The sequence below is a fragment of the Colius striatus genome, chromosome 19, assembly GCF_028858725.1.
Source record: "Colius striatus isolate bColStr4 chromosome 19, bColStr4.1.hap1, whole genome shotgun sequence".
Taxonomy (NCBI): Eukaryota; Metazoa; Chordata; class Aves; order Coliiformes; family Coliidae; genus Colius; species Colius striatus.
This window is the reverse complement of record NC_084777.1, coordinates 4,380,585-4,408,579: the sequence shown is the minus strand read 5'-3', so window position 1 is coordinate 4,408,579 and position 27,995 is coordinate 4,380,585. Positions and strand designations below refer to the sequence as shown.

At 53.1% G+C, this 27,995-nt stretch overlaps 5 protein-coding genes across 8 annotated transcripts in view; 4 read left to right on the top strand and 1 right to left on the bottom strand.

Moving 5' to 3' along the window:
• Positions 1-102: 102 nt before the first annotated feature.
• Positions 103-6,160, top strand: LOC133627312 (bile salt-activated lipase-like). Its single transcript, XM_062011963.1, has 11 exons — positions 103-259; positions 755-905; positions 1,331-1,453; positions 1,799-1,996; positions 2,083-2,213; positions 2,649-2,756; positions 2,951-3,068; positions 3,921-4,107; positions 4,523-4,726; positions 5,261-5,458; positions 5,962-6,160. Exons 1-11 carry the CDS (start codon positions 194-196, stop codon positions 6,158-6,160), a joined length of 1,683 nt encoding a protein of 560 aa, XP_061867947.1. The 5' UTR covers positions 103-193.
• A 1,160-nt stretch (positions 6,161-7,320) lies between these two features.
• LOC133627294 (general transcription factor 3C polypeptide 5-like) lies at positions 7,321-9,409 on the top strand. Its single transcript, XM_062011787.1, has 3 exons — positions 7,321-7,478; positions 7,874-8,099; positions 9,319-9,409. The coding sequence occupies exons 1-3, from the start codon at positions 7,329-7,331 to the stop codon at positions 9,396-9,398; spliced, it is 456 nt and encodes a 151-aa protein (XP_061867771.1). The 5' UTR covers positions 7,321-7,328; the 3' UTR covers positions 9,399-9,409.
• A 16-nt stretch (positions 9,410-9,425) lies between these two features.
• CEL (carboxyl ester lipase) lies at positions 9,426-15,895 on the top strand. Its single transcript, XM_062011786.1, has 11 exons — positions 9,426-10,097; positions 10,593-10,743; positions 11,169-11,291; positions 11,637-11,834; positions 11,921-12,051; positions 12,487-12,594; positions 12,797-12,914; positions 13,794-13,980; positions 14,520-14,723; positions 15,257-15,454; positions 15,604-15,895. Exons 1-11 carry the CDS (start codon positions 10,032-10,034, stop codon positions 15,788-15,790), a joined length of 1,671 nt encoding a protein of 556 aa, XP_061867770.1. The 5' UTR covers positions 9,426-10,031; the 3' UTR covers positions 15,791-15,895.
• Positions 15,896-16,966: 1,071 nt separating this feature from the next.
• Positions 16,967-24,707, top strand: LOC104561251 (general transcription factor 3C polypeptide 5). The gene is made up of 11 exons (XM_062011387.1): positions 16,967-17,120; positions 17,516-17,741; positions 17,970-18,168; positions 18,943-19,138; positions 19,494-19,598; positions 20,074-20,188; positions 20,334-20,414; positions 20,839-20,936; positions 21,586-21,668; positions 21,971-22,113; positions 22,778-24,707. Exons 1-11 carry the CDS (start codon positions 16,971-16,973, stop codon positions 22,936-22,938), a joined length of 1,557 nt encoding a protein of 518 aa, XP_061867371.1. The 5' UTR covers positions 16,967-16,970; the 3' UTR covers positions 22,939-24,707.
• The window catches only part of RALGDS (ral guanine nucleotide dissociation stimulator), a 56,231-nt gene continuing 52,134 nt past the window's right edge, over positions 23,899-27,995 (bottom strand). For 2 of the 4 annotated variants that reach the window (XM_062011385.1, XM_062011382.1), the window contains exons 12-18: positions 27,782-27,814; positions 27,484-27,605; positions 27,250-27,345; positions 26,888-27,089; positions 26,321-26,680; positions 26,049-26,163; positions 23,899-25,890 (exon numbers count right to left, since the gene is read on the bottom strand). In XM_062011385.1, coding sequence (XP_061867369.1) covers positions 25,715-25,890; positions 26,049-26,163; positions 26,321-26,680; positions 26,888-27,089; positions 27,250-27,345; positions 27,484-27,605; positions 27,782-27,814 — 1,104 coding nt within the window. In that variant the 3' untranslated portion in view covers positions 23,899-25,714. The remainder of the gene's footprint in view (positions 25,891-26,048; positions 26,164-26,320; positions 26,681-26,887; positions 27,090-27,249; positions 27,346-27,483; positions 27,606-27,781; positions 27,815-27,995) is intronic. The other 2 variants (XM_062011383.1, XM_062011384.1) reach the window with 2 other exon arrangements.

Below are 27,995 nucleotides of genomic sequence, written 5' to 3'. Positions count from 1 at the left end.
CATCTGCAGGGCTCTCACACGGTGATGCCAGTCCACCTCAGCTGTGGTTGGCCTCAGCCTACTGAAGGACAAGCGTCTGGCGGCTTCCCTGGTTTACCTTCGAGCCAAGACTGAGTCATAGCATTGGCACACACAGCCACAGTGCCAGCTATATAGACATGTGAGTCTCCATCTGGGGACTGGCACACACACCATGGCTCGCTGGGAGATCCTGTGCTTTGCCCTGTGCTTCTGCCTCGGGGTAGCAAGGGCCGCAACCGTAAGTACTAAAGCAATTCTCAGGGCTTTGCAAGACATTTTGCTTGTTCCTGCCTGAATAAGTAAACTCTTGCTACATCTGCTCTGCAGCCCATAAGAGAGGACCTGCAGACCATGACAGCTAAGGCATGGTGCTTTCCTGCCCTAAACAAGGCAAAGGCTCCTGCACGGTTCTGTGTCAGGTCTGGCCTGGTTTATATCTTAAGGCTGAAGGTCCTCACCCTCTGCCATTGATCTTTGGGAGTGCAAGGGAATTGCTGAAGCTGTGTGCTCCACAGGGCAGACTGCAGGACATCTGCATGGGCACGTCTCTCGCCACAGCTACCTGGGGGCTTTCCACAAGGGTGCAAGGGGACGGCAGGGGAAGACGGGACGGCTGCGTGCGGGTCCATTCAGGGGAGCAGACAGGGCAAGGTGTGGGTGCTGGCAGCATGGGAAGCCAGAGGCATGAAGGACTGAGCAATGGATTTTCTCTTCTCAATGGCACCTCGTGTAGCTGGGTGTAGTGAACACCGAGGGCGGCTTTGTGGAAGGCGAGAGCAAAAGACTGGGACTCTTTGGGGACTATGTTGACATCTTCAGAGGGATCCCCTTTGCTGCCCCTCCAAAGACTCTGAAAGACCCTCAACCTCACCCTGGCTGGGATGGTAAGATCCAACTTTTGAGTGCCTTTGGTTTGGGGTTTTGTTGTCACTTCTTTCTCTTTGGTCCATTCTTGACAAGCCAAAGATGATGTTGCCTGCTTCTGCCTGCTAAGCAGCACCAAGAAGCAGCTCTTAGTCTCATGGTAGGTATGAGAGTCTGTGTCTAAGTGTTCTTGAGAAACTCAACCACAGGAATTACGAAAACTGAAGCATGTCACCTGCATCTCTCCTCCCTGTGCCCCAGCTGTCCAGAGACTGACCACATGGGAAAGGGTTCCACTTTGTCACTCCCTCAGACCAGTCACAGTAGCTGGGGAGGCTTTGCTGCCTCTGCACTGGACTCAGGATAGATGGACAGACAGCTTGCAATTCAAAGATGGAGCTGATGCCTCCAACGAGGATATTCTGCCTACTCTCTCTCCTCTCAGGAACACTGAAAGCAACAGAGTTCAAAAGTCGTTGCATGCAGATGACACTGACACAAGAAGATGTCCGTGGGACTGAGGACTGTCTCTATCTGAACATCTGGATCCCTCAAGGGAAGAAACAGGGTATGTGCTGGGCAGACTCCTGGAGAGGAGATTCCTAGTTGCCTTTTGTGGACAAACTGCTCTGGAGCATCTCTGAGATGCTGCATTCCCATAGTAGGCAACTGCCAGAATGCTGATTTTCAGAGGGAAAGGTGGGAGCCACATCAACCAATGTCCCTCAGCTGCTTCCTGTTGGCAGCTTCAGCCTCTTCTACAGAGCATGGACCTTTGTGGCCATAGGCTACTGCAAAGCATCATGTCTGTCTGCCCAGGTGCAGCGATGCTCTGTGAGTGGGTATGGGGAGGAAGGGACAGCACTTTCTAGCTAGGTTGTGTCTTACACTGCTTCTGTTCCTCATCTCCCAGTCTCTACCAACCTCCCAGTGATGGTCTGGATCTATGGTGGTGCCTTCCTCGTAGGAGGGGGCCAGGGAGCCAACTTCCTTAATAACTACCTGTATGATGGTGAGGAGATCGCTGTGCGGGGCAACGTGATCGTGGTGACGTTCAACTATCGCGTGGGGCCTCTGGGCTTCCTGAGCACTGGAGATGAAAACTTGCCAGGTACTGTAGCTGCTGCCTTTCATGGGTCTTCAACTTATCAGCTTTGCTGTGCCCTGGCTGAATGGTGGGTTCTCTCTGTTGCTCAGGGAACTACGGGCTGAAGGACCAGCACATGGCTATTGCCTGGGTGAAGAGGAATATCAAGGCCTTTGGAGGTGATCCAGAGAACATCACCATCTTTGGAGAATCAGCTGGTGCTACCAGTGTCTCCCTTCAGGTGTGTTGTCCTTGTTGGACCCAACCAGAACCACTTCTCTTCTCTGTAAATGGGAGAGTTGGTCCCCTTGTCTCATCACACACTGCCTGATTAAGTCTCTCCTGCCTGGGGACAGCAATGCTCAGCCTCTCTGCTTTGTAGCTGCTGCTCCTCCTTCAGTTTAATCAGTCCCACCACTGCAGGCACATGCCTTGACTATTGGGACTCTTCTGAAACAGCATTTACTTGCCATATGTCCCTACTTTGCTTCTCTTCTCACCCTGTGCCCTTTTCACTCTAACTGCTGAGACTGTTAGGTAGCGTGAGAGTTGGCAGCTTTCAGAGGTCTGATGCACAAGCCTGAGGTGAATGGACAGGTCTGGCAGGTTGATGGGCAGAGATGGCGTCTTCAGGTGTTTGTACCTGAAACCCTCTTGTTTCTATTTTGCACCACAGATGTTGAGCCCAAAGAACAAAGGCCTGTTCAAGAGAGCCATCAGCCAGAGTGGAGTCGGTCTCTGCAGCTGGGCCATCCAGAGGGACCCACTCAGCTGGGCTAAAAAGGTAACATACCAGTCTTGCTCGAGGGAATGGAAAACAGAGAAAGGGATTCCCTAGAGAAGAGCATAACTAGCAAGGGATCTGGCAGGAGCCATGCTGCCAAACACACAGCTTTGGAAAGACAACCACCTTGTGTCTCTGAAGCTGGTAATGAACCCTGACTTCAGAGGGTAACGCTGAGACCTGTCTTCCTGCAGATTGGAGAAAAGGTGGGCTGCCCTACAGACAACAGCACCGTCTTGGCTGAATGCCTGCGCATCTCTGACCCCAAAGCTGTGACACTGGCCTACCATCTGCAGCTCATCAACCTGTCTGGTACATGCCCCAGCCCAGGCTGGGCTCCCCTACCACCCTGAGCCCACCGTGCCTTTGGGACACTGGGGTGATTTCCAGGAGTGTTAAAGCACTGCTTGTGTCCTTCAGAACATGGACAATGATGTCAGACCTCGCCATTGCCCTTCTGCAGGCAGCTGCACGTTGTGCTGAATGAACACTGCTCATCGTGCAGTGGCAGCAGTGGCAGCGGAATTATCCAAGGGCCATGTCTTGGCTCCAAAATAGCTGTCTGGGCTTTCTGTTCTGTGAAAGCAGCAAGAGCAATTCCAGAACACAGCTTACAACTAAAAAGCCCGAAGTGACCACAACCCTGCTATTTCCATTTGTGTCGCTGGGTGGAGTGTCAGACTCTCACAGCAGCTAGGGAATCGCTTCTGGTTTTGCTGCCCGAGAGAATCTCCTCCTCTTGCTGTCCTCATGCTCCCAGTAAATAGCCCCAGTATTTAGCTGTGCTCAGGACCAAGAGTGGCCAAGCCCCTCCTGTGCAGCTGCACTGGCCTGAGCAATGAGTGAGCACAAACAGATGGAGTGGGATGGAAAACTTCTGCTCTTCCCTGTCTTTGGCTGGGCTCTTTTGGGAAGACACTGGCAGAAGGAGGAGATGCATTGCTGATGTCACCTGCCCGTACTTGACTGGCAGGTCTCTTGTTCCTCTCCCCTGTCTACAAGCATGAGACTACTGAATGTGATCCTGTGGTCAGGCTGCAGTCACTGCTCAAGCTATCATTCGCCTCAGCCTGGTCCTTCCACAGCTTCTCCAGCCATGGGATATGCCAGGCCACACGTCTTTTCTCAGCTCTTAACAGACTCTGGCTTTGTCTCCTGCTGCAGGTCCTCTGGTTCACACACTTGCCCTCACTCCTGTCGTCGATGGAGACTTCCTCCCAGACACACCAGAGAACCTCTTTGCCAACACTGCTGACATAGACTACATAGCTGGGGTCAATGACATGGATGGACACTTCTTTGCTGGCTTTGATATACCCGCTATCAACCGCCCACTTGTGAAAGTCAGCGCGTAAGTGAAGGACAAAACCCTTAACGGGAGGAACCTTATCTTTATGTAACCTCCAAACTCCCCATATACCTCCAAGTTGCTCCCAAACTCAGACCCAGCCATAGGTTTGGCAGCCCTGATGCTCTCCAGAGCAGGTCCACACCACACACACTGGGTGCCTGCTCTGTAGGACTCCTCTTTGCAGACAAAAGGAGCTTGTGAACAATTTAGCTTCATGCTGTTCTGCTGAGGAGGTTGGGAAGGACAAGCCCACTGTCCTAAGACCTGGAAGGAAATCACTGGCTTTTACTTCTCCAAACCTTTGCTAACCACTGGTTGGTTGTGAACCTCAACAGGAGCTAGGAGCCGTTTCCATGAGTCCTGCCCCACTTGAAGCTGACAGTCTGTAATTATTTGATACTACTTGTCTTTTCAGGGATGAGGTCTATAAATTGATCAAAGGACTTACCGTAGACAGGGGCCAGCGTGGAGCCAATCTAACTTACACTCTGTACACGCAAGCGTGGGGCAACAAACCAGAACAGGAGGTCGTGAAGAAGACAGTGGTGGAGGTGGCTACTGACTACATCTTCCTGGTTCCCACACAGTGGACACTGAACTTGCACCTGCGCAACGCCCGGTGAGCAGCTCAGCCCTGGCAGGAGCCCAAAGCCTGCCTGGGGGGCTGAAATGCTGTGTTTCCAGCACAAGGCACTGAGGAGTAGGCTAAGAGGGAGGAGGCAGGCTATCTGGTACTGACTACATCCTTTACATGTAGCTCCTACAAACAAGCAAGGCTGTCATGCTAGGAATTTGTTTTAAACTCCCATTAAACAAGCTTTTGCTTCCTAAAAGCTTCAGACTTCATCCTGGCAGTGACTGATACCACAAGCTGTGGCAGCTGGATGATAGGGGGGTTAAGGTGAGAATCAGAAATGAGTGGAGTATAGGCCTCTCACAGCAGGGAGGGAATGCTGCTGGGTTTGCTGCCTGTGAGAATTTCCTCTATTACCACCAGATAGAAGGATGTTTTCTCCTGAGACCACCTCTTGGATGCATGTGAGCATCTTGCAAGGTTGAATCTATCTCTGGCTCCGCTGATATTTGGAGTGTGGTTATGACTCTGTACCCTCTTCTCTCGCAGCTGCTTATTGAGTCCATTTTACTTCCCCAGGACTGCCAAGACATACAGCTATGTGTTCTCACAGCCATCCCGAATGCCCGTCTACCCAAGCTGGGTAGGAGCAGACCACGCTGATGACCTGCAGTATGTGTTCGGGTTGCCTTTCTCCATCCCTCTGGGCTACCTGCCCAAGCACAGGACTGTCTCAAAAGCCATGATTGCTTACTGGACCAACTTTGCCAAGACGGGGTGAGTGATTCCAGTTCCACATTTGAGGCTTGCTGCAGCATATCAACCTGCTGCTTTTTTGCCTATTAACTTCTCAGTAGCAATTCCCCAAAGCAGAGTGTCTTCTGTCTGTACTTCTCTTGTGAGCCTGGCTCTGTGTCTCTCAGTGGTGAAGTTTGCTCTGGGTCCTCCTCATGCAGACAACACGGGGGACAGCAATAGAATATTCACAACTTGTGAATTTTGTTGAAGCTTAGTGATGAGGCTTGTTCCAAATCCTAGCATTGTGACAGGAGTAAAGCCCCAGGGACAATGCTAGTGGGAACCAAGGGAAAAGACTGCAGGTCAGCAAGTCCCTCCTGGAAGGCAAGAATTGCTGTTGCTTGTTGCTCTGTCAAACCCTCTCTTTGCACTCTCTTAAGGCCTCACTTGTGCAGACAAGGTCCCTGCCAAACACTACAAACCCTGCTGCATCCACAAGCTGCCCTGATAAAACAGAGGGTGTATGTTTCCTTTTCCCCCAGGAATCCCAACGAAGGGAATTCAGAGGTGCCCGTTACCTGGCCAGCCTACACCACTGAGGGTGGTTACTACCTGGACATTAACAACAACATAAACAAGAACTCTGTGAAAGAGAATCTGAGAGGCCGGTTTGTGAACTTCTGGAACTCAGTCTACCGCAGCCTGCCACAGGTTGCCAACATCACCCAGACTCCAAACTAAGAAAAACCATTCTCAGAGATAGGCCCATTTCATTAAAGCTTGCTTGTAGCTGAACAATCCTCACTTCTCTGGGTCTTTGCTGTGAAAGGTTTTTCTCCACACAATTAAAGCCAAGCAGCAAGAAACATCTCGTCTCTGGGCAAAATGTATTTCCCTGTGCTCTAACATGGCAGTGTCCTGATGAAGCTGCTGACACAGGGGGCCATGGCTCAGCTGCTCTGATAGCTGTTTGGCCCAGGGTTTGTTTTCCTTCATTGCTTTCCTGACCCTGGAAGGACAGTCCCAATCCTGGCCTGTTCTCTGGACATCTCTGCATTACCATCAACACCAAACAGCTCTTAGATAATTACAGCTGTAACACAGGAACGCAGAACCAAACGGTGAACTGTCACCATACATGCACAGAAATCGACTCAGAAACCCAAAGAGAGCAAAATGAACCCAAAGGGGAGTGTTCTAGACATCAGTTCATGGGCACCCTGCTTGTTAGAGGCCAGGCTGGACTGGGGAGCTCCAGCTCCAGATCAGGCAGAAAGAGGGACACAACCACCCCCTGCCCCCACAGACATCCCCTCTATCTCCTCCATCCCTTTGAGATGAGCAACAATGGTGATGAAGGGTCTGCAGCACAACTCTGATGAGGAGCAGCTGAGGGAGCTGGAGGCATTTAGTCTGGAGGAGTCTTGAGGGGAGACAAGATCACTGTCTGCAAGTCCCTGACACTAGGTTGTACCAACATGGGGAGTCGGCCTGTTCTCCCAGGAACAAGGGACAGGACAGGAGGAAACAGCTTCGAGTTGCCCCAGGAGAGGTTGAGGCTGGAGCTGAGGCAGAACTGTTTCCCTGAGAGGGGTGTGAGCCCCTGTGCCAGGCTGCCCAGGGAGCTGGGGCAGTGCCCAGCCCTGGAGGGATCCCAAAGCCGTGGGGCTGAGGCGCTGAGGGCCGGGGGTTAGCGGTGGGCTGGGTGAGGGGAGGGCAGGGACTGCAGACGCTTCAAGGGCTTTTCCAACCGAAATGACTCCAGGATTCCCTGAGCTCCTCCGTCCCGCACCCCCACACCCCGGGCCCGCTCAGGCCCCGCGCTGCCGCCGCGTAGGAACCGTCCTGCCGCGGAACCTTTGTGGCGCGGGCGGGCGGCGGCTGCCGGGCGGGAGCGGCGGCGGGAGCGATGGCGGCGGGGCAGGCGCGGGGCGAGCGCGGCTCGGCCGTGGTGGAGCTGCCCCGCGCGCCGCGGCTGGTGTGTGTGGAGTACCCGGGGCTGGTGCGCGATGTCCAGGCCATGCTGCGGACGCTGGGAGGAGAGCAGGGGGTGTCGCGGGTGAGGGACGCCCCGGGGCCGTGGGAGTCGTCCGGGCGGAGGGGCTGTGGGGCGCTGAGCGCGGCGCTGTGGAGGGGGCTGGAGGCAGCGGAGGGGCCGGGCCCGGGGATCTCCCCCTTTCCCGGGCCGTTCAGGCCCAGCGTGGCCTCACGCGTGGTTTCGCCGTGCCGCTGCTCACCTGGGCCGCTGCTGTCTGCGGATGGGAGCCGGGAGGGGTCGGTCGGAGAGCGGCTGCGCGGCCCCGCCGGGCGCTGCCGGGGGCGGCGGTTCTTATGAAGGGGCCCGGCCGGTACCCACGGCCGGGGCGTGTGGGGCCGGGGGCTGGTGCCAGACGGCCTGGGCAGCCCTGCTGTATGGGCGATGCTGATGGAGACGGTGCCTGCCCTTGCTGACAGATCTATGCGGACCCTGCCAAGAGGCTGGAGCTGTATTTCCGCCCCAAGGACCCTTACTGCCATCCCGTGTGTGCCAATCGCTTCCCCGCCTCCACCGTGCTGCTCAAGGTGAAGGGGAGGACCAAGAAGAAGAAGCAGCAGATGGACACCGAAGAACAAATCCAGCCAGAAGTCCAGTTTGAAATGGAAATTCTTGGGACCGTTGCCACTGTTTACACATTTCAAGGTAGTACTTGGGATTGTGGCCATGCAGCATCAGGACAAGTGTGTCTGAGGGGAATGGGAAGTATTCCCCTTTAAACCATGTTTAGGAGGGTATCTGCACAGCAGAAACCTCAGCAAAAGTATCCTTGAGGACTTGCCAGGGGCAGGGACCTGGGATGTGGTGAAGATCATACGACACACGTGGCATGGGATGCGCCAAGCCTGGTGCTTTGCCATTTTCCATGGGCTGTGACATCCTGTGACCTTCCTCACCAAACATGTTCCTTCCTGGCACCTGCTTGTTTTTTCCAGCAGAACAATCTGTGAGATCTCCCACAAGAAACATGTTTCATTTTCTCACTGCAGTCCTTCATCAGCACTTACAAACCCCATTATCTGAGCCGCAGTTGCATGGGGCCATGTCCCTGGAGCAGCTGGGCTGCAGCCCCTGCAGCAGAGCACAGGCAGGAGGTGAAGCCTTTGTGCTGCAAATGCATTTCCCACAGATCAGGAGCCAACTGCCTGAGAGGTTTCTTTCAGGTAGTGCAGGGAATCTCTGTCATCAGGCAACTGGGAGCAGCTCTGCAGGTTTTTTCATTTCAATTTCTTCAGTGAGTTCACAAGATTCTCACATGGTACCAATATGTTATTCCAAAATTATTGAGGGATGAGGCCCAAGGCAAACCATCCCATTGCTCACATGACTGAGTCCCTTCTCTTTTGAAATCTGGAACACAAACTTTCTTGTTGCATATTCTCATGAAGGCCTCAAGCCTGTGTGTGCCACAGGCAGAAAGCAAACCTAATCCATTCCCTGTGTCTGAGAGATAAAACAATCCCCAGGTGTCTGGTGGGAACCTGACTGGCCTCAGCAGAGCCTGTCGCCCACACAACACCATAGTTGTGAACTTTGATGATGAAGAAATGCCAACTAAACCCCTGGATGCTGCTGTACAGACCTGGAAGAAAATGTGCACCAATCCTGTGGATAAAGAGGTAGAGTAGGAAATGGGAAAGGTCCATGTCCTATTCCTGAGCTGGGCTGAGCACAATTCTGTGGCATGCAGACTTCATTGAAAACTGACAGGGTTACAGGAATATTTGGTGTCCTGAACAGCTGCAGCTCACCTTGAAAGTATGGATGGGGTAAAAATTTGTCAAGGCATGACAGTGTCCCATCAGGAAAGTGAGTGGCATATATCTGAAATGCCACCATGAAATTTGCTTATTTTATGTTGCAGATGTTCTGAAAAAGAATTTTGCACTGTACTTTGTGCAGAGCTTTCCATCCCTTCTGGAGAGCAGACTGGCTGCTTCATGAATATCGTCTGTTTTTCTGAGGATAATGATGGGCAGATCATCTGGAAGATATCTGGAAGTCTGGGAGGTATCCCTGCACACAGCAGGGGATTGGAAACTAGGTGATCTCTAAGGTCCCTTCCAACCCAAGCCATTCAATGATCCCATGAATGAAGGATGCAGGCAATGGGACAGAGATTCAGGTCCACAGAGCCTGGACTTCTGGCCATAATTCTGCCATTGCTGGCACCCCACCACAGAAAGGAAGACTCTGCTGGCCTTTTCTGACTCTTGTGCATTCCCCAAAGTTTTGGGAGCACAAGGTTTCTCATCAGTGGCCAAGAACACTTTCTAATGCATAGTTTAATAGGATTTTAGCCTTCTGCACTTGTGTGAGGCTTCTCAAGGCTTCAACATTTTTTAGGTTCCCTTAGGTTTTAGCCTTCAGCTCACAAAAGCAACATCTGCAGGGCTCTCACACGGTGATGCCAGTCCACCTCAGCTGTGCTTTGGCATCAGCCTACTGAAGGACAAGCGTGTGGCAGCTTTCCTGGTTTACCTTCGAGCCAAGACTGAGTCATAGCATTGGCACACACAGCCACAGTGCCAGCTATATAGACATGTGAGTCTCCATCTGGGGACTGGCACACACACCATGGCTCGCTGGGAGCTCCTGTGCTTTGCCCTGTGCTCCTGCCTCGGGGTAGCAAGGGCCGCAACCGTAAGTACTAAAGCAATTCTCAGGGCTTTGCAAGACATTTTGCTTGTTCCTGCCTGAATAAGTAAACTCTTGCTACATCTGCTCTGCAGCCCATGAGAGAGGACCTTCAGACCATGACAGCTAAGGCAGGGTATTTTCCTGCCCTAAACAAGGCAAAGGCTCCTGCACGGCTCTGTGTCAGGTCTGGCCTGGTTTATATCTTAAGGCTGAAGGTCCTCACCCTCTGCCATTGATCTTTGGGAGTGCAAGGGAATTGCTGATGCTGTGTGCTCCACAGGGCAGACTGCAGGACATCTACATGGGCATGTCTCTCGCCACAGCTACCTGGGGGCTTTCCACAAGGGTGCAAGGGGACGGCAGGGGAAGACGGGACGGCTGCGTGCGGGTCCATTCAGGGGAGCAGACAGGGCAAGGTGTGGGTGCTGGCAGCATGGGAAGCCAGAGGCATGAAGGACTGAGCAATGGATTTTCTCTTCTCAATGGCACCTCGTGTAGCTGGGTGTAGTGAACACCGAGGGCGGCTTTGTGGAAGGCGAGAGCAAAAGACTGGGACTCTTTGGGGACTATGTTGACATCTTCAGAGGGATCCCCTTTGCTGCCCCTCCAAAGACTCTGCAAGACCCTCAACCTCACCCTGGCTGGGATGGTAAGATCCAACTTTTGATTGCCTTTGGTTTGGGGTTTTGTTGTCACTTCTTTCTCTTTGGTCCATTCTTGATAAGCCAAAGATGATGTTGTTTGCTTCTGCCTGCTAAGCAGCACCAAGAAGCAGCTCTTAGTCTCATGGTAGGTATGAGAGTCTGTGTCTAAGTGTTCTTGAGAAACTCAACCACAGGAATTACGAAAACTGAAGCATGTCACCTGCATCTCTCCTCCCTGTGCCCCAGCTGTCCAGAGACAGACCACATGGGAAAGGGTTCCACTTTGTCACTCCCTCAGACCAGTCACAGTAGCTGGGGAGGCTTTGCTGCCTCTGCACTGGACTCAGGATAGATGGACAGACAGCTTGCAATTCAAAGATGGAGCTGATGCCTCCAACGAGGATATTCTGCCTACTCTCTCTCCTCTCAGGAACACTGAAAACAACTGAGTTCAAAAGTTATTGCATGCAGACCACACTGTTACAAAATGATGTCCGTGGGACTGAGGACTGTCTCTATCTGAACATCTGGATCCCTCAAGGGAAGAAACAGGGTATGTGCTGGGCAGACTCCTGGAGAGGAGATTCCTAGTTGCCTTTTGTGGACAAACTGCTCTGGAGCATCTCTGAGATGCTGCATTCCCACAGTAGGCAACTGCCAGAATGCTGATTTTCAGAGGAAAAGGTGGGAGCCACATCAACCAATGTCCCTCAGCTGCTTCCTGTTGGCAGCTTCAGCCTCTTCTGCAGAGCATGGACCTTTTTGGCCATAGGCTACTGCAAAGCATCATGTCTGTCTGCCCAGGTGCAGCGATGCTCAGCGAGTGGGTATGGGGAGGAAGGGACAGCACTTTCTAGCTAGGTTGTGTCTTACACTGCTTCTGTTCCTCATCTCCCAGTCTCTACCAACCTCCCAGTGATGGTCTGGATATATGGTGGCGCCTTCCTCATAGGAGAGGCTGAGGGAACCAAATTCTTTAATAACTACCTGTATGATGGTGAGGAGATCGCTGTGCGGGGCAACGTGATCGTGGTGACCTTCAACTATCGCGTGGGGCCTCTGGGCTTCCTGAGCACTGGAGATGAAAACTTGCCAGGTACTGTAGCTGCTGCCTTTCATGGGTCCTCAACTTATCAGCTTTGCTGTACTCTTGCTGAATGGTGGGTTCTCTCTGTTGCTCAGGGAACTACGGGCTGAAGGACCAGCACATGGCTATTGCCTGGGTGAAGAGGAATATCAAGGCCTTTGGAGGTGATCCAGAGAACATCACCATCTTTGGAGAATCAGCTGGTGCTGTCAGTGTCTCCCTTCAGGTGTGTTGTCCTTGTTGGACCCAACCAGAACCACTTCTCTTCTCTGTAAATGGGAGAGTTGGTCCCTTTGTCTCGTCACACACTGCCTGATTAAGTCTCTCCTGCCTGGGGACAGCAATGCTCAGCCTCTCTGCTTTGTAGCTGCTGCTCCTCCTTCAGTTTAATCAGTCCCACCACTGCAGGCACAGGCCCTGACTATTGGGACTCTTCTGAAACAGCATTTACTTGCCATATGTCCCTACTTTGCTTCTCTTCTCACCCTGTGCCCTTTTCACTCTAACTGCTGAGACTGTTAGGTAGCATGAGAGTTGGCAGCTTTCAGAGGTCTGATGCACAAGCCTGAGGTGAATGGACAGGTCTGGCAGGTTGATGGGCAGAGATGGCGTCTTCAGGTGTTTGTACCTGAAACCCTCTTGTTTCTATTTTGCACCACAGATGTTGAGCCCAAAGAACAAAGGTCTGTTCAAGAGAGCCATCAGCCAGAGTGGAGTAGGTCTCTGCAGCTGGGCCATCCAGAGGCACCCGCTCAGCTGGGCTAAAAAGGTAACATACCAGTCTTGCTCGAGGGAATGGAAAACAGAGAAAGGGATTCCCTAGAGAAGAGCATAACTAGCAAGGGATCTGGCAGGAGCCATGCTGCCAAACACACAGCTTTGGAAACACAACCACCCTGTGTCTCTGAAGCTGGTAATGAACCCTGACTTCAGAGGGTAAAACTGAGACCTGTCTCCCTGTCTTCCTGCAGATTGGAGAAAATGTGGGCTGCCCCACAGACAACAGCACCGTCTTGGCTGAATGCCTGCGCGTCTCTGACCCCAAAGCTGTGACACTTGCCTTCAAAATGCAGCTCATCAACCTGTCTGGTACATGCCCCAGCCCACGCTGGGCTCCCCTACCACCCTGAGCCCACCGTGCCTTTGGGACACTGGGGTGATTTCCAGGAGTGTTAAAGCACTGCTTGTGTCCTTCAGAACATGGACAATGATGTCAGACCTCGCCGTTGCCCTTCTGCAGGCAGCTGCACGTTGTGCTGAATGAACACTGCCCATCGTGCAGTGGCAGCAGTGGCAGCGGAATTATCCAAGGGCCATGTCTTGGCTCCAAAATAGCTGTCTGGGCTTTCTGTTCTGTGAAAGCAGCAAGAGCAATTCCAGAACACAGCTTACAACTAAAAAGCCCGAAGTGACCACAACCCTGCTATTTCCATTTGTGTCGCTGGGTGGAGTGTCAGACTCTCACAGCAGCTAGGGAATCGCTTCTGGTTTTGCTGCCTGAGAGAATCTCTTTCCCGAGAAGACTCTTGCATCTCCTCCTCTTGCTGTCCTCATGCTCCCAGTAAATAGCCCCATTAATTAGCTGTGCTCAGGACCAAGAGTGGCCAAGCCCCTCCTGTGCAGCTGCACTGGCCTGAGCAATGAGTGAGCACAAACAGATGGAGTGGGATGGAAAACTTCTGCTCTTCCCTGTCTTTGGCTGGGCTCTTTTGGGAAGACACTGGCAGAAGGAGGAGATGCATTGCTGATGTCACCTGCCCGTACTTGACTGGCAGGTCTCTTGTTCCTCTCCCCTATCTACAGGCATGAGGCTACTGAATGTGATCCTGTGGTCAGGCTGCAGTCACTGCTCAAGCTCTCATTCGCCTCAGCCTGGTCCTTCCACAGCTTCTCCAGCCATGGGATATGCCAGGCCACACATGTCTTTTCTCAGCTCTTAACAGACTCTGGCTTTGTCTCCTGCTGCAGGTCCTCTGGTTCACACACTTACTCTCACTCCTGTCGTCGATGGAGACTTCCTCCCAGACACACCAGAGAACCTCTTTGCCAACACTGCTGACATAGACTACATAGCTGGGGTCAATGACATGGATGGACACATCTTTGTTGGCGTTGATGTACCCGCTATCAACCGCCCACGCGTAAATGTCAGCGCGTAAGTGAAGGACAAAACCCTTAACGGGAGGAACCTTATCTTTATGTAACCTCCAAACTCCAAGAACCTGAGTGGATGGGGCACAACATTCAAAACAGGATCTCACTCCAAGCCAAGGTGCCTTGGACATATGCTTTCAAGCCCAAAACCTTCAAAAGAAAGGACCAGCTAGTAGAGAATCCTCCCCATATACCTCCAAGGTGCTCCCAAACTCAGACCCAGCCATAGGTTTGGCAGCCCTGATGCTCTCCAGAGCAGGTCCACACCACACACACTGGGTGCCTGCTCTGTAGGACTCCTCTTTGCAGACAAAAGGAGCTTGTGAACAATTTAGCTTCATGCTGTTCTGCTGAGGAGGTTGGGAAGGACAAGCCCACTGTCCTAAGACCTGGAAGGAAATCACTGGCTTTTACTTCTCCAAACCTTTGCTAACCACTGGTTGGTTGTGAACCTCAACAGGAGCTAGGAGCCGTTTCCATGAGTCCTGCCCCACTTGAAGCTGACAGTCTGTAATTATTTGATACTACTTGTCTTTTCAGGGATGAGGTCTATAAATTGATCAAAGGACTTACCGTAGACAGGGGCCAGCGTGGAGCCAATCTAACTTACACTCTGTACACGCAAGCGTGGGGCAACAATCCAGAACAGGAGGTCGTGAAGAAGACAGTGGTGGAGGTGGCTACTGACTACATCTTCCTGGTTCCCACACAGTGGACACTGAACTTGCACCTGCGCAACGCCCGGTGAGCAGCTCAGCCCTGGCAGGAGCCCAAAGCCTGCCTGGGGGGCTGAAATGCTGTGTTTCCAGCACAAGGCACTGAGGAGTAGGTTAAGAGGGAGGAGGCAGGCTATCTGGTACTGACTACATCCTTTACATGTAGCTCCTACAAACAAGCAAGGCTGTCGTGCTAGGAATTTGTTTTAAACTCCCATTAAACAAGCTTTTGCTTCCTAAAAGCTTCAGACTTCATCCTGGCAGTGACTGATACCACAAGCTGTGGCAGCTGGATGATAGGGGGGTTAAGGTGAGAATCAGAAATGAGTGGAGTATAGGCCTCTCACAGCAGGGAGGGAATGCTGCTGGGTTTGCTGCCTGTGAGAATTTCCTCTATTACCACCAGATAGAAGGATGTTTTCTCCTGAGACCACCTCTTGGATGCATGTGAGCATCTTGCAAGGTTGAATCTATCTCTGGCTCCGCTGATATTTGGAGTGTGGTTATGACTCTGTACCCTTTTCTCTCACAGCTACTTATTGAGTCCTTTTACTTCCCCAGGACTGCCAAGACATACAGCTATGTGTTCTCACAGCCATCCCGAATGCCCATCTACCCAAGCTGGGTAGGAGCAGACCACGCTGATGACCTGCAGTATGTGTTCGGGTTGCCTTTCTCCATCCCTCTGGGCTACCTGCCCAAGCACAGGACTGTCTCAAAAGCCATGATTGCTTACTGGACCAACTTTGCCAAGACGGGGTGAGTGATTCCAGTTCCACATTTGAGGCTTGCTGCAGCATATCAACCTGCTGCTTTTTTGCCTATTAACTTTTCAGTAGCAATTCCCCAAAGCTGCATCCACAAGCTGCCCTGATAAAACAGAGGGTATATGTTTCCTTTTCCCCCAGGAATCCCAACGAAGGGAATTCAGAGGTGCCCGTTACCTGGCCGGCCTACACCACTCAGGGTGGTTACTACCTGGACATTAACAACGACATGAACGACAGCTCTGTGAAAGAGAATCTGAGAGCTGAGTTTGTGAACTTCTGGAACTCAGTCTACCGCAGCCTGCCACAGGTTGCCGACATCAACTAAACTGCAAACTAACAAAAACCATTCTTAGAGATAGGCCCAGTTCATTAAAGCTTGCTTGTAGCTGAACAATCCTCACTTCTCTGGGTCTTTGCTGTGAAAGGTTTTTCTCCACACAATTAAAGCCAAGCAGCAAGAAACATCTCGTGTCTGGGCAAAATGTATTTCCCTGTGCTGTAACATGGCAATGTCCTGATGAAGCTGCTGACACAGGGGGCCATGGCTCAGCTGCTCTGATAGCTGTTTGGCCCAGGGTTTGTTTTCCTTCATTGCTTTCCTGACCCTGGAAGGACAGTCTCAATCCTGGCCTGTTCTCTGGACATCTCTGCATTACCATCGACATCAAACAGCTCTTAGATAATTACAGCTGTAACACAGGAACGCAGAACCAAACGGTGAACTGTCACCATACATGCACAGAAATCGACTCAGAAACCCAAAGAGAGCAAAATGAACCCAAAGGGGAGTGTTCTAGACATCAGTTCATGGGCACCCTGCTTGTTAGAGGCCAGGCTGGACTGGGGAGCTCCAGCTCCAGATCAGGCAGAAAGAGGGACACAACCACCCCCTGCCCCCACAGACATCCCCTCTATCTCCTCCATCCCTTTGAGATGAGCAACAATGGTGATGAAGGGTCTGCAGCACAACTCTGATGAGGAGCAGCTGAGGGAGCTGGAGGCATTTAGTCTGGAGGAGTCTTGAGGGGAGACAAGATCACTGTCTGCAAGTCCCTGACACTAGGTTGTACCAACATGGGGAGTCGGCCTGTTCTCCCAGGAACAAGGGACAGGACAGGAGGAAACAGCTTCGAGTTGCCCCAGGGGAGGCTGAGGCTGGAGCTGAGGCAGAACTGTTTCCCTGAGAGGGGTGTGAGCCCCTGTGCCAGGCTGCCCAGGGAGCTGGGGCAGTGCCCAGCCCTGGAGGGATCCCAAAGCCGTGGGGCTGAGGCGCTGAGGGCCGGGGGTTAGCGGTGGGCTGGGTGAGGGGAGGGCAGGGACTGCAGACGCTTCAAGGGCTTTTCCAACCGAAATGACTCCAGGATTCCCCGAGCTCCTCCGTCCCGCACCCCCACACCCCGCGCCCGCTCAGGCCCCGCGCTGCCGCCGCGTAGGAACCGTCCTGCCGCGGAACCTTTGTGGCGCGGGCGGGCGGCGGCTGCCGGGCGGGAGCGGCGGCGGGAGCGATGGCGGCGGGGCAGGCGCGGGGCGAGCGCGGCTCGGCCGTGGTGGAACTGCCCCGCGCGCCGCGGCTGGTGTGTGTGGAGTACCCGGGGCTGGTGCGGGATGTCCAGGCCATGCTGCGGACGCTGGGAGGAGAGCAGGGGGTGTCGCGGGTGAGGGACGCCCCGGGGCCGTGGGAGTCGTCCGGGCGGAGGGGCTGTGGGGCGCTGAGCGCGGCGCTGTGGAGGGGGCTGGAGGCAGCGGAGGGGCCGGGCCCGGGGATCTCCCCCTTTCCCGGGCCGTTCAGGCCCAGCGTGGCCTCACGCGTGGTTTCGCCGTGCCGCTGCTCACCTGGGCCGCTGCTGTCTGCGGATGGGAGCCGGGAGGGGTCGGTCGGAGAGCGGCTGCGCGGCCCCGCCGGGCGCTGCCGGGGGCGGCGGTTCTTATGAAGGGGCTCGGCCGGTACCCACGGCCGGGGCGTGTGGGGCCGGGGGCTGGTGCCAGACGGCCTGGGCAGCCCTGCTGTATGGGCGATGCTGATGGAGACGGTGCCTGCCCTTGCTGACAGATCTATGCGGACCCTGCCAAGAGGCTGGAGCTGTATTTCCGCCCCAAGGACCCTTACTGCCATCCCGTGTGTGCCAATCGCTTCCCCGCCTCCACCGTGCTGCTCAAGGTGAAGAGGAGGACCAAGAAGAAGAAGCAGCAGATGGACACCGAAGAACAAATCCAGCCAGAAGTCCAGTTTGAAATGGAAATTCTTGGGACCGTCGCCACCGTTTACAAATTTCAAGGTAGTACTTGGGATTGTGGCCATGCAGCATCAGGACAAGTGTGTCTGAGGGGAAAGGGAAGTGTTCCCCTTTAAACCATTCAGGACTGGAAAGAAAATCAGGTGTCTTGTTATGCCAGCCTTCTTCCTGTATAAACCTTTGCATCAATTTTTCACAGTCCTGCTTCTGTGAGAAATACTGTTCCATTCACCATGAGCTTCACAATGTTCCAACTTCTGTTTCTCCCAGGAATGTCTGATTTCCAGTACCTGGCAATGCACTCTGGTCCTGATGGCAAACCAACCTCCATGTATGATAAAGTCCTGATGCTCAAACCAGAAAAGGAAGAGTTTTTCAACAGGGAATTACCTCTCTACATCCCACCACCAATTTTCTCACGTCTGGACACTCCCATTGACTACTTCTATCGTCCGGATATCCAGCACCGGTCAGTGTCTTTTCTTGTCATGTACTAAACAGCTGCTCTGTTCTGTTTGATCCCTCTTGACCTGGCACAACAGAGGGAAGCATATTTAGGAGGGTGTCTGCACAGCAGAAACCTCAGGAAAAGTGTCCTTGAGGACTTGCCAGGGGCAGGGACCTGGGATCTGGTGAAGATCACACAACACACGCAGCGTGGGATGCGCCAAGCCTGGTGCTTTGCCATTTTCCATGGGCTGTTGACATCCTGTGACCTTCCTCACCAAACACGTTCCTTCCTGGCACCTGCTTGTTTTTTCCAGCAGAACAATCTGTGAGATCTCCCACAAGAAACATGTTTCATTTTCTCACTGCAGTCCTTCATCAGCACTTACAAACCCCATTATCTGAGCCGCAGTTGCATGGGGCCATGTCCCTGGAGCAGCTGAGCTGCAGCCCCTGCAGCAGAGCACATGCAGGAGGTGAAGCCTTTGTGCTGCAAATGCATTTCCCACAGATCAGGAGCCAACTGCCTGAGAGGTTTCTGTCAGGTAGTGCAGGGAATCTCTGTCATCAGGCAACTGGTAGCAGTTTTACAAGTTGTTTTCTTTACTCAGTGGTGTCATGAGAGTCATGAGTATGTGACAAAAGTTGGGGCCAAAGGCAAACCATCCGATTGCTCATATGACTGATTCCCTTCTGAAATCTGGAACACAAACTTCACTGTTACATGTTCCCCTGAAGGCCCCAGGTCTGTGTGTGCCACAGGCAGAAAACAAACCTGATCTTTTCTGTTTTTTAGGGAGGGATACAACAATCCCCAGGTGTCTGGTGAGAACCTGATTGGCCTCAGCAGGGCCCGTCGCCCACACAACGCTATATTTGTGAACTTTGATGATGAAGAAATCCCAACTAAACCCCTGGATGCTGCTGTACAAACCTGGAAGAAAATGTGCACCAACCCTGTGGATAAAAAAGTGGAGGAAGAGCTAAGAAAGGTGTGTGTCCTATTCCTGAGCTGGGCTGAGCACGGTTTTGCAGCATGCTGTGTGGCAAAATACTGCATGCAGCCATTTTCCCTCACTTCCCCCAGAATTCTTGGTGATTGCAGCTGCCTGATACAGCGTCAGGAGACACTGTTGTGTTCAGTTCAATTATGGAAATCAAGATTGGAGTCTGTGCAGCCCACTCACCTGAAGTTCCTTTTTGTGCCACTAGTTCTTACGTTATTCTTCTGATAGCTCATACTAAGGGCCAAAAGCCCAGATACAGAAGGAAGTCCACTTGGAAAGCTGAACTGCCATTGGTGGCCCACTTCCCACTACTCTCATGGTTCTTTCTGTGTTGTTTTAGCTCTTTGAAGTCCGTCCTGTCTGGTCTCGAAATGCAGTAAAAGCCAATATCAGTGTCCACCCAGACAAGCTGAAACTTCTGTTGCCATATTTGGCCTATTACATGGTGAGTCTGGACATCTGCCTTGTGTCTGTCAGAGGCTGCTGGGAGGGGTGGCCCTGGTCCTTTCTGAGGTCCTGGTGCTGAGTAACTGACCTTAATTTTATGTAGAGAGAAAGGAAGAAAGGAAAGCCTTGATCTTATACAGAAGCTAAAAGCCATGGAGGATGCAGTAACTGTTCACTCCATTGGTTCTAATCAACTTCTCAGTTTAGTCAGACACTAAATTCGACTTTGGCTGGCAATGGTAACACAGTTTCTCCCAGTAAACACTTTATATTATGACCCTGCACACAGGTACTTGTGCTTTGATGCAGAATGTTCAAGTTTCAGTATGTAAGTGCTGGTGTGGCAAGTGAGGAAAGAGCTGATGGAAGGAAAAGAATCTTGGGGCAATGAGGAGAATATTAGGATTTTCTAAGAACCTCTGCAACACTGCACTGTTTTTTGTAACCACCTTCCCCCCTCTGTGTTTATGCAGTTAACAGGTCCTTGGAGAAGCTTATGGGTTAGGTTTGGGTATGACCCCAGGAAACACCCTGAAGCAAAGATTTATCAAGTACTGGACTTCCGAATTCGCTGTGGAATGAAATATGGTAAAAAGGCCCAACCTCTGCTTTCTGGTTAATCCTGGTACTACTTTTCTTTTTACTTTCACACACCATCCCTTCTGTCACTGAGCCAGGGATGTTCTGCAGGGTCCTTGTCCTCAGCTCATCGTTTTTCTTTTTCCATCTCCAGGTTATGCCCCTAATGATATGCCCGTGAAAGCAAAACGCAGCACATATAACTACAGTCTGCCCATCACTGTCAAGAAGCAAGGTATGCTGTGCTCTGGCTCTTGTGGTTGTTTGCCCCATCCTAGCCATGGGTGGTGAAGGGCCTTCCTGGGTTCTACCTGAACCAAAATGGGAGTTTTACTTCTGGTTAGAACTTGGTGCTGCTGTAAAAACCAGTAGAAGAGGCTTCTGCTGGGTAGTGCTGTGAGAGTCTTGGATGTACATCTGTCTGAGCCACGGTGTCTGTAAGCAGACAGAAGGGAGTTCTGCAAAACAAAAAAGCAGCAAACTCACCACTTTTCCCTGGACTGTCCAGTAACATCTCTAAAGGATGAGCAACTTCGACTCAGTTGCTGAGTCTGTCTGGTTTTTGTTGAGCAGCAAAGCTGCATCAACATGCAGAAGTGACAGTACATTGCCACAGTGAAAGTTGTCCCTAATTAGGGCTCTTTCTTTTTTTCTTTCAGCAAGTCATACAGTCAGTGTACATGATCTGAAACAGGGTCTTGGTACATCTGCTGCAGCTGGTACAAAAAAGCCTGCCTGCAGCAGGTATAAACTGAAGGTAAGCATGACTCTGTTACCAGAATCTGGAAATAGCTTCATGGAAAAAGGTGTTTCCTCTTTTGTCAGTCATCAAAGGGACAGGTGTGAGGGAGTTGATGTCCTCAGGTTTACCTGGGAAGCTGCTAGTTGTACATGTCACTACAGAACTTCACCTGCTCTGCACTTGATGCATTACTTACCTGCAGGATGGGACTGGTGCCCTCAGCCCTGGTCTTAGGTGCAATGAGCATTTTGTTTCAATTGATAAAGTTAGAACTTTGTGGGCGGTCAAGTGCAGGAAATCACTGTGTGTTCACCAGGTCATCCTGCAGAATCCAACAGGGCAAAAGAAATACTTAAACAAGAGTCTCTTACTTCACTATTTGCTAGAATGAAGCCTGAGTTCCACAGTGAACGGGCTGCAGCCAGAGGAGATGAAGAGGGAAGTGTGTTCTCTGCACACCTGTGCTGTGGTGACTGGCTGCAGTGACATCTTGCTGCATTCCTCACTCAACCTTATCTTTTGCCATGATGCAGACCTCTGCCTTGGAACTCATCTGTGTTCGAAGTGCCTTGTCCTTGAGTCAGCCCATCAGAAATACTTTTCAGTTACAGCAGAGTTGTCCTGTTACACCACAAAATGCACATTAATCCTTTCCTCCTCTCAGGAATCCATCTACGTTTTCCGAGAAGGAGCCTTACCCCCTTACCGGCAGATGTTCTACCAGCTCTGCGACTTGAACGTGGAAAGGTATTGCACATAGCAGCTGAGTCTTCTGTCAGAGCTCGTTTGCAAAGCCTGTTGTTTGTATCCAGTCCATTCCCCTCTCTCTCCTTGATCAAAAACTTGAGAGGTGTTTAGCTTCTGAACAAAAACTGAACAGACTTTCCATACAGGAACTTCCTTCCTCATGTGCACAATTACCTGAATAACCAAATAGGCCGTTCCCACTCTATTCCAATTCAGTGGAAGGAAGCCATAGTCTGTCTCATTTGAAGCCTACATCTGACTGTGGAAGGTTAAATGTTTCCTTCCCTTTTGCTGCTTTTTAGCCTACAGAAAATCATCCGTCGGAATGACGGCGCTGAATCCGAATGCACAGAGCGGGATGGGTGGTGCCTCCCAAAGACCAGCGACGACCTCAGAGACACCATGTCCCTGATGATAAAGCAGATCATCAGATCCACACGACCTGGTAAGGATGCTCCTGAATATCCCAGTGCCTTACTGCCTACTCTACAGTGTGTTACTCCCTTGCTGCTGGTGGTGGTGTGGGCTGACAGGACACTGCTGGCAGCACTGGGGCAGGAGAGATCCTGCAATTGCCTCCTTTGTGCTGCATCTCCATGCTGTGTTCTGGCTTATTACAGTCTCTGGGCTGAGGTTGTTTGGCAACGTGAACATGGGTTGAGATCAGGAACAGCTGGGAGTAAAGCTTTTCTTTTTCTTCTTCTCAGTATCACAACCTTCAGGTTTTAAATGTCTTTGCCCAGCAGTAATCAAGATCTTATTCTTACTGACATATCTGATGGTGGCATTTCATTTTTTATTGATGCTGTTAATAGAAGAAGAAGGGAGGAAATTGTTTTTGCATGGTGCTGGGCCACAGCAGGATCCCAGGGACTTAGTCAGAATCAGCTGGGAGAGGAAGCACAGCACTGCAGGCCTGCTGCTATTCTGCCAGTGTTCCTGGAGAGCAAAGAGAGGACTTTGGGTTTGGTCACATTCTGTTCAGATGTGCAATATTAGCTGTGCCTTTCCAGCTTCTGCCTTCCTCACATGTGTTTGTGAGCTGCAAATGCCCTCAGGTTTCACTGAGAGAAATGTCACAGTGTCTGTCTGTCTGTCTGCCCCTTAAGCTCTTTTCTCAAATACAACAAGTAGTGAAGATGGCAAAGAGCAGCTGGCCTATGAGACAGGAGAGGATGAGGATGATGAAGAGGAAGAGGAGGAAGAAGACTTCAAGCCTTCTGATGGGAGTGAAAATGAAATGGAGACAGAAATCCTGGACTATGTGTGACCTCAGTGAGCTGCCTGTGTGCTCTGGGACAGGATCCATGGTCTCTGCTCATGTTACTTGAGAACTGAGGGTTCAGCAGCCCTCAGGACGTGGGAAAGCAGAACTTGTGCTCAGATGCTGATGACCTGTTTGCACTGCCTGTGATGGGTGTCATTCCTGATGTTAGGGAACAGTGCCTACATGTTCATAGTTGCTGGCTAATAAGCCCTCAAGCAGCTCAACAAACTCCCAGGCACCAAAAATAAACACTTAGAAATGTGAGATAAAACCCTGAAGCCAAGTTTTCTATCAACAGGAGGCCCAAGGCCAGGAAGCACTTGTGCCAGAGTTCATTTCTTATCCAACTACCTTCAAAATTTGTCAGCTGGGAAGACTGCAGTGATTTGGATGTTTAATTCTTCCTGAGCTGGTGTTACCAGCCTGTCTGTACAATGTGATCCTTTCATTTCCAAACACTCAGGCTTTAAAGTAATCTACATAGCCAAAGGCACAGAGAAGTTCTGGATAGTGCAGCTGCATCTTTAACACTCACACTCAGAATCACCACAACATCCAAGTAATCTCCATTGTTGCAATTAAAAACCAGAAAACAGAGGTGCTGGCCATGGCAGGAAAGGAGGCCTCCAGCACCACAGGAATGATGCCTCCAACCAAGGCACCCTACTCTCTCCACACCAGAAGGTCCAACCACTCCAAGTGCTCTTAAAGTCATTGCTTACAGCCAAAAAAACAAAGAGTCAACTAGAAAATGCAATAACTCACAGGTTCACATAAGAGGGGTGAAAATCAGGCACCAGTCCCTCAAACAAAACACCTTTATCTTAGTTCAAACCCAACCCAAAGGTCAACTCAGCAGAGCTAAGGGAGAACAGGTGCCAGGAGCTTCACTCCTCTTCCTCCAGGACCATGCCAGCATTTTGGGGAAGGAGGACAGGACAAGCCCTGCCTTGGGGCATAGTCTTCTGAGCATCAGTATTTTATTGCAAAGACTAATTACATTGCTGTGTACAAGTCACACTAGGCAGTGTGCTCCTTCATTGAAGTGGTACAAAATACATATGGTACAGTCAGTCCCTTGCATGATGGGGCTGCTGGGTAACAGCAGTAGGGGCCAGCATGGCCCAAGGGGAGCAGAAGCAGAGGGCAGACCCTGGGGTGCTGGTGCCCAGGGGCAGAGGCTGAGCTTTGGGCAGGGTGGGGGGGCAGGAGGCTGCCCCTGCGTCAGGGAGCCAGGGGCTCCCATCATCTGCAGCGACGGGCGATGCCACCCGAGGGGCTGGGAGAGCTCAGCTCTGGCCACCACCCACAGCCGCTCCCCCCACCCCGGTGCTGGGGGCCCACGGCCCCACTCCTGCCACCAGCCTCAGCTACTCTCTTGGCGCTGGGAAGGTGCTGCACCCGCCCAACAGCTCAGATGGGGAAACAGGAAAGATGTGCTGGAAGGAAGCGCTGAAAAAAACCCCCACGAGGTGGAGCCAGAGGCTAAAAAAAGTCCCCCTTCAGTTAGCGTTTCCTACAGTGATTCTAACGAGCCTCTCTGCCCCTGCTCCAGTGACTAGTGGTAGAGAAATGAGGGAGAGGGCAGCTGTGGGGTCTGCACCCCACAAGCACAGCAAAGCACTGCAGCTGCCAACGGCCCTCCCAGCAGCCTTAAATACCAGGGTGGGGAGAGGAGAGGGACTGGGCTGCAGGGGGTGGGGCTGGGTTAGTAAAATGTACAAGTTCATCTCTTCTATTTACAACCAATAAATATTGAAAAAAAAAAAAAAGACAGTAAACTTTGATACAAAAGAAGTCCCATTGCTGCGTCTCCCAGGGTCAGTGTTTGACAAGGTCCGGTTAAAGCCCAAGGTGAGTGGCACTTCCTGCGGGTCAGGCGGGGGCAGCCGGGCACACGGAGCTCTGCAGCTCCTCACCCACCCGCCCATAGCAAACGTCTCTGTTTACAGGTCAGACAGAAATCTGCTCTCCTGCTCCTCCTCCTCAGGCTGTCGGCGTGGGAGCCGGCCCAGAGCTTCCCCCGGCGGCAGAACAGACACTGGCGTTGGATCTTTGGTGCAAGTTTGAACAGGGGCCCGTCCGAGCCCAGCTGGAGGATGTGCTGCATCAGGGAGAGGAGCCAGACCACACAGGCTTCCAGCTGTGGAGAGCACCAGGCGCCTGCTCCATCCCACCACGGCCACAGCCCCCTCCCTCCCTGGGGCTCCCAGCACCGGCGCAGAGCTGCAGCCTTTCCAGCCCAGAGCAGCCACAGCCCCTCCCAAGGGAAGGACAAGCAGAGGTGTGCGGCAGTGGCGATGCCGGTTATCCCGGGGAGGAAGGACGTGGAGGTAAAACAACACCAGGAAAGCTGGGAAGGAGAGCACCCCACCAGCTGGAGGCTTTGCAGCCCCAGGGTGAGGGCTCGTGCTGTGCTCCTGGCAAAGGGCCCCTCTGCGAGTCACCGCTCCCCGGCTCGCTCGGACACAAGGCACCTACGGCAGAGGCGGGCTCAGCTCGGGGCTGGCCGGCGCCTGGGCTGGCGTCGCACCGTGGAAGGTTAAAAAACACCAACAAAACAACAAATGAAACCAAGGTAATTTCCCCTCCCCACCTGCTGCTGCCTTCCTGGGTAGAAAAAAGACACCTGATTGAAACGGGAGCTTGTGCGGAGAGGCGGCGGCGATGCCAGTTGCCAAAGTGCCCCGGCTCTCGGTGCGGGAGGGAGATGCACGGCCAAGCCCGGAGCAGCCTGTCCCCAAGGCCCCGTCGGTGATGGCTGGCAGTGGGGCTGAGGCTAGAAGATGCCCTTGGCGATCTTCAGGCCTTTCTGCTTCATCCTGGGCAGGGTGGAGCTGGAGCCGTGCTTGATCTTGACGCCCTTGGAGAAGCCCCGCTTCTTCAGCACGAAGTCGTAGTTGGCAGCGGAGTTCATGGCGTAGAAGACGTTGGCGTTGTCAGGGATCTTCAGCTCTGGAAGTGAGTAAGGATGGGGGTCAGTAGGGCACCCTCTCCCTGAAAGGGGCCCACAGTGGGGCTGGGTGCTGGAAACCCCTTTGCTGTCACCTCTCAAGCCCAGATCTGCCCAGGGGATGCAGCCCCCAGGAAAGCCAGCATACCCCAGCACACACCTCTCTCCTCTGAGATGATCTGAACGAGCTCATAGTCTTCAGGCCGATCCCCATCCAGGTTATGTTTGGCCATCGCCTTGCGAATAACCACCGGGGTCTTGTCCTGGCTTGTCACCTGTCAGCACAGAGTAATTAGCCCAGGGGAGCACAAAATGCTGCAGAGCTGCCTGTCCCCATCCCCTCTCACCCCCATCCCCTCCTGCCCCCATCCCCTCCCACCCTGGGCCATGCCCACACCCTCGCAGGGTGCGCCGCCCCTGCCCTGCACTGACCAGGATGCTCTTGTACATGTTGCCGTTGTCCACAGCCAGGCTGACGCGGATGATGCAGCAGTCGTCGACCTGCTGGTTGTAGAGGGGCAGCGAGAGGGAGGAGTAGCTGGAGATGCCCGACACCGAGCGCTTGTGGGTGCGGGAGGCTGTGACCGGCGTGGAGGAGACAGAGGAGGACGAGGCACTGCTGGAGCCCGAGCCAATGCCCGACGTGTCCAGGGAGGACAGAGAGGTGGATTCCCAGAACTGGAGGGCAGGGAGGAGAGGGGATGCGGAGGACACAGTGGGTTTAGCTTCTCCATCGGCCACAGACGGGGCGTACCAGCGCTGGGGAAGGGAGGCCAGAGGGATCTCACTGACCTGTGACAATGGGGGACCGACACGGCTACAGCCGCCGGAGGGGTGAGAGCCCTGCCCTGCTGCCAGAGCAGACACAGGCAGGGGCCCCCCTGCCCCCGTGGGTCACAAACAGCCCCCACAACCCCCCACCCGCTCCCCTCAGCGCTGGGGGCAGCTCCAGAGCTGTATCTGCCTCCGGAGGCCTGGACCCCACGAGCTGCCCCGTACCTTCTTCTCCTGGCAGTCGGGGGACTCAGGGATGAAGCTGATGTTGATCTCCTCCACGTCGGAGCTGCTGGAGCCGGCGGAGGTGACGCTCACCGAGTCGGTGGTGTCCCCACTGCACAGGTACTGCCCACACTTGAGCTGGTCGAAGGATTTCGAGTGGGAGCTGCCGCTGGCGCAGGGCTCGGTGCTCGGCGGCTGCCGGCTGCCAGGAGACACGCGGCAGGTGAGGTGGGAGCAGAGCAAGGGGGGGTGTGGCTGGCAGGGCAGTGGCTGCCCCAGCCTGGTCCCCTGCAATGCTCGGCTGAGCTGCCCTGTGTGCCCCCCACTCCAGCCCACGTCCCTCCAGGGATGAGCAGACTCACTCGCTCCAGCGCTTGATGATGCCCGTGTTTTTCTTCGCCTTCAACGTGTTGCTGGCTGACTCGGACAGTGGCTCAATCTCACATGACAGCCCGTAGCTGAGTGGGAGAGATGAGGGTTTGAGCTCTCTCTGCTGCCATGGCTGTGGCAGGGCAAAGGAGGCAAAGCAGGGAGTGGACAGCCAAAGCAGAGGAGTGGTGGGATCTCCCAACCTCCAGACCCCCCTCAACACTCACCTCTCGGCCTCGCTGAGCCGCTCCAGGCTGTGGAACCAGTCCACAAACTGGTCCTCCTGTGTGAAGCTGTAGTTGTTGCAGGCTGACTGAAGCAGCTTGATCTGGGCAATGACTTCGAACTCCTGCAGCAAATGAAGGCCATGAGACCAGATTGAAAATCCCCCTCCCCAAAACCAAAGAAAATGGCAGCAAAAAAGGAGAGGGATTAGCCCCAGAGTGACTGGCACAGCCTGGGCTTGCACCAAGTCAGCCTCCTCCACCTGCCCTGCTGTGCTCCCTGCCAGGGCAAAGCTCTCACCTTCCTTCTCTTCTCAAAGTTGATCAGCCCACCCTGGAAAAGAAGGAGCCAAAAATCAGTGTGGAGCAGGCAGAAAAATCTTGCTTCCATCCGTCCCTTCCTGCAGCGTGGGTGTCCCCACAGAGGGGAGCTGCGAGAGGCCCATGGCCATGGGCTGACAGAGGTGGAAGTGCAGGGTGCAGTGTCAGCCACAGCACACACGGGGGACCTGCCC